Source organism: Raphanus sativus, chromosome 9, assembly GCF_000801105.2.
Source record: "Raphanus sativus cultivar WK10039 chromosome 9, ASM80110v3, whole genome shotgun sequence".
Lineage (NCBI taxonomy): Eukaryota > Viridiplantae > Streptophyta > Magnoliopsida > Brassicales > Brassicaceae > Raphanus > Raphanus sativus.
The window spans coordinates 7029204-7034163 of NC_079519.1; the positions used below are offsets into that span (position 1 = coordinate 7029204).

General features: G+C 39.5%; 2 protein-coding genes across 2 annotated transcripts; one reads left to right on the plus strand and one right to left on the minus strand.

The window, feature by feature from the left end:
• The first annotated feature begins 403 nt into the window (after positions 1 to 403).
• Positions 404 to 1325, plus strand: LOC108825487 (uncharacterized). Its single transcript, XM_018598785.2, has 3 exons — positions 404 to 604; positions 855 to 1055; positions 1154 to 1325. The coding sequence occupies exons 1-3, from the start codon at positions 494 to 496 to the stop codon at positions 1187 to 1189; spliced, it is 348 nt and encodes a 115-aa protein (XP_018454287.1). The 5' UTR covers positions 404 to 493; the 3' UTR covers positions 1190 to 1325.
• A 246-nt stretch (positions 1326 to 1571) lies between these two features.
• On the minus strand, positions 1572 to 4350 carry LOC108826664 (asparagine--tRNA ligase, cytoplasmic 1-like). The gene is made up of 5 exons (XM_056993700.1): positions 3448 to 4350; positions 2524 to 3117; positions 2194 to 2450; positions 1980 to 2109; positions 1572 to 1879 (listed from the first exon to the last, which is right to left on the minus strand). Exons 1-5 carry the CDS (start codon positions 4276 to 4278, stop codon positions 1637 to 1639), a joined length of 2055 nt encoding a protein of 684 aa, XP_056849680.1. The 5' UTR covers positions 4279 to 4350; the 3' UTR covers positions 1572 to 1636.
• Between the last annotated feature and the right edge of the window lie 610 nt (positions 4351 to 4960).

Consider the following 4960-nt stretch of genomic DNA (forward strand, 5'->3'; position numbering starts at 1 on the left):
CAAAAATGATTTTTAATTGTCCTAAAAATACATGGTAATTAGTCATTTGTCCGTAACTCTTTCCTTGGATCCCAAAATGGTAAACAGAAAAAAAAGCTTATCATATCATAAGCATGAAAATGCAAAAGGTGAAAGAGTTGTGCGTTTGCATGATTCCCCATGCTGATTAAAAGAAAAAACAAATGAAACTAGGAAAGACAATTCTATTGGTCCCCTCCGAACAGTAAGAGAAGTAAGAGTTAAAAAGTTAATTGGTTTGAAATTTTACATTGGGCTGCAGTTTACATTTGGGTAAGGTATTAGTGGGGCCAATTTTAGCCCATTAAATCTAATTTTCTTATTAGTCGTGTTAAATAAATTCGATTCGATTAAAAAACAAAATAAATAAATAAATAAAATGGTGGGTAGGTAGACCGTTATCTCAACAACCACTGTCTAAAGCCACTGGTTTTGCAACTCTGTTTTTTTTGTCTAAAGAAACAAGAAGAAGAAGATGCCCACTTTGAATCTATTCACGAACATACCAGTCGACGCTGTCACATGCTCCGACATCCTCAAGGACGCTACTAAGGCCGTCGCTAAGATCATCGGCAAACCTGAATCCGTATTTAAAACTCTAAAACCCTCTGTTTCCGACATTTATAACTTCGATGTCTCGTGTGTTGTGTCTGTTTCTTCCCAGGTTTTTGATTATATGAAAACATATCGCAGTGATCATCACTAGCTGTTTTGTAAGCAGTATATGCACGCCAACTGTTTGATGAAATTCCTGTGTGAATCTGGTCTTAACTTGCGAGCTACGTTATTTACAACAATGAATGGCTCTTCTTCTTTTTCGTGGTTGGGTTTTGCAGTATGTGATGATACTGTTAAACAGCGGAGTGCCCATTGCATTTGCTGGTACCGAGGAACCTGCTGCTTATGGAGAACTTATATCTATTGGAGGGTTAGGTGCGGGCGTAAACGGGAAGCTTAGCGAGACTATAGCTGAGATTCTCCAAATTAAGCTCTCTATTGATAGCTCCCGCTTTTACATCAAGTTCTACGATTCCCCAGTAAGTTGATGAAATGAAATCACAACTGTTCTAAAGTTATCTTATTTAACTTGAATTTATAATATGCTTGGGGATCTTTGTTATTTTTCTTGTTCCAGCGACCCTTCTTTGGATTCAATGGATCAACTTTCTGAACACACGGGTTCAATCGTTGTGGCCAAGAGGCGGAGAATTCAACTTCCTAATGAAATTATTGTTTGCATCTTTTGAGTTCAGAAGCTGTAGATTCTTGAGTTTGATTTATAATATGATACTTCCCTTAAAAGCTAATTTAATCTCTTCATGTTTATATTGTTTTCTGTGAAAAGTTACTATTTATGATGTGATCTTATTACTAGCAAATTTTAGAATCTCAGGTCTTGTCTTTAGATAAAGATATGTTTGGCAAGTTCATGATCTGAGATGAATATCCTTGACCCTGGTCATTGCCAGTAAGGAAACGTCTCTGTTAATAGTATATATATTATGTACCATTGATAACTTGTAAGTCGAGCATTCTTGTATGATGAAAAACAAAACTAAAACAAAGGGACGATCATTTTATGATACAGAATTGAGTTTGAAATATATGTTCAGTGGAATCAAAGATCAGCTCTTCCGGGATAGCGAGGGAAAGGAATAACGTCTCTGATGTTGTCCATTCCTGTAGCAAACAGAACCATACGCTCGAACCCAAGTCCGAATCCTGAATGCTTCACTGTTCCATGACGTCTCAAGTCCAGGTACCACTCGTATGGCTCCACTGGTAGACCCATCTCCTCGAGCCTGCTCATAAGGACGCCATACCGTTCTTCTCTTTGGCTCCCACCAATGAGCTCTCCAACCTAATTAACATAAGAAGCTAATAAGGATGTGTTTTCTTCCATAAAGGAGACAGTGACTTCAAGACTTTTATGCTAAGATGATGATGATGAGCTTAGTTACCTTTGGAACGAGGACATCCATAGCAGCGACTGTCTTTCCATCATCATTAACTCTCATATAGAAAGCTTTGATTCCTTTCGGGTAGTTATAGACAATAACAGGCTTTTGAAACACAACCTCTGTCAAGTATCTGTCAAATTACAAGAAAGGAGACACAACATTAGTAACCCTTTTTCTTGCAAGCATTTATATATATTATAAAAAAACAAAAAACCTTTCATGCTCAGACGCCAAGTCTATTCCCCACTCCACATAGTTCTCAAATTTCTGTCTTTGAGCCACAGCTTTCTTAAGCAACTCTATTGCATCAGTGTACGTTACACGCACAAACGGAGTTGATGCAACCAGCTTTAGCCTCTCAATGCATCCCTCGTCAACGTTCTTGGCCATAACTTCCAAGTCATCGTAGCAGTTATCAAGCAGCCACTTGCACATGTATCTCACATATTCTTCTGCACAGTCCATATCCTCCTACACAAAGCCAGTTTTCTAAGGATACTTGCGAAAGAAGAAAAAAAATGATCAGAAGTTACTTATTACTTACCTCTAGGTCTGCTAAAGCTAACTCAGGCTCAACCATCCAGAACTCAGCAAGATGCCTCGAGGTATGAGAGTTCTCCGCTCTAAAAGTAGGGCCAAAGGTGTACACGCTGCCAAGAGCACAAGCGTAGCTCTCAAGCTGTAACTGACCAGAAACAGACAAGAAAGCTTGACGACCGAAAAAGTCTTGAGAATAATCGACTCCCCCATCTTTTTTAGGTAAGCCAGGCTTGAGCCTTGACCTCTCTACAGTCCTAGCTAAACTCAGCTTTGCATTAGCGAGTTCAGCAAGAGACGCAGTGATCTCTTGCTCGCTTGCAGCTTTAGCAGCTTTCAGGGTCGCTACAGCTTCACCTCTCTCTTTAACAACGAGCCTAGCAGCTTCAACGTCAGCCTCGGTAGGTGGAGGGTTCTGGAGAAGATCCCTCTCAAGCTTCTCGGTTGAACTGATCAGTGTCGTCACTTGGAACATCTCACCAGCTCCTTCGCAGTCACTTGTGGTGATGATTGGTGTGTTAACGTAAAGGAAACTCTGTGACTGAAAGAAAGAGTGTGTCGCAAAAGCAAGCGCGCTTCTGATTCTTGCAACTGAAGCTATCTGAAACCACAGAGAAACAAATATAACAATGAGCTAAACCCTAACAAAAGGTACATGAATAGAACTGGTCTTTATTAAATTGTTTATAGCCTCTAAGAGTATGATTAACCCGGGGTTCTTAGGACAGTTTTCTTAGCGGAAGTTAAGAAATTGTTTCTTAACTTCCGCTAAGAAATCCACCATAAGAACCCGGTTAATCATGGTCTAATCATGGTCCAATTTCTTAACTTCCGCTAAGAAAACTGTCCTAAGAACCCGGTTAATCATGGTCTAATCATGGTCTAAAATCTCAGGACCGGTCTTTGTAAGATTAAAAAAAAAAGATTTTACCGAGTTGGTTCTGGCGCGAAGGTGAAGATACTTTCTCAAATGCTCTAGGGAGGGCTTGTTCTTAGGAAACGGGTACGTAGCCTGATCCACCGTTCCCACAGCAACCACCTCCTCGACCTTAAGCTCAATCTTCTGCTTTGTGCCTTGCGGAGGAAGCTTCAAACATCCATCAACGACTACACAAGTTCCTTTAGCAATCAACTTGGAGAGATCTGTACTTAAAGAAGCGTCCACTATAACCTGGAGAAACGCTGGGCATGATCCGTCGTTCACCTCGAGGAAAGCGAAAGTACCTTTTCCTTGTAACCTTCCGGTTCTAACCCACCCGAAGATCCGGACTTTCTGCCCGGCTAGCCCTGCTCCCCCGTCGGGTCGACACAAGATGGATTTAACAGGCACGTGACGTGAAGATACGGCAGCGAGTTGATCTGATGGCGGCGGAGTCTCTTCGTCATCAGTCACCTTCTCAACGCTAAGCTGAATCTTGTACTTGGTGCCTTTACCGTGTAGGGGAATCTTCAGACATCCATCGACGTCGTCGATGGTAACAGCAGCCAGCTCTGAGAGATTTGGAACAGAAGAGTCATCAAACATAACTTGAAGATTCGCAGAGGAGGAGGATCCACCGTTCACCACAGTGATAGAGAAAGTTTCTTTTCCTTGCTCTGTTGTTCCGGTTCTGACCCATCTGTGGCTTTGGATCTTCTGGTCGGTAAGTTCTGCTCCGCTGTCGGGTCGAGACAAGGTCGTCGAAGAGGAGGCTTCTTCATCGTTGCTCAAGGAGAAGGCGGTTAGTTGATCTGTCGGTGGCGGAATCTCATGAGTCATCATGGTCTGTGAGTTCGATATGGCAAGTGGTGAATTCAGGGACGCTGGAGATAAAACCCTAAAAGAGGTTTGATATTGGCGGTTTTCAAATTGGAGAATAACAATCGTTGGCTCTTTGCTTTATATAGGCTCCGAACCCGCGCTTACTAATTTATTTCAAAATAAATTAGTAAAATAACAAAAATTAGTAAAATAACAAAAGGAAATTATAAAAACATAACATATATCTATAGACATTTTCCTTTTTTTTTGCAATAAAGTATTTAAATAATAAATTTTTAAAATATATAAAAATTTCTCTTTTATATTTTATATGATACTTTACTTTTATTATTTCAAAAGCTCCTTAATTTGTAAAATAATAAATGGATTACTGTTTGACAAGATTTAGAAAGCTGATAATAACATAAGTCCTCTCATGTGTGTTTTGCATTTGTTATAAGTCCAACTAGATCTTGATCCGCGATTTGGAAGCGCGTAATATTTTACGATGAAAAATTTCATTAATAACTTAACGAATATTTTGGTAATTTTTAAAAGTGTGTATTTAAAATATTTTTGCATTTAAATCAGCTTTTTTAAATTCAACCCGATTGTGATTATACCGGTTAATTCGGAGATCTGACAATTCAATTTAGGTTTTTAAAATATTCATATTAAAAAAATTACTAAATCCCGAGATTAA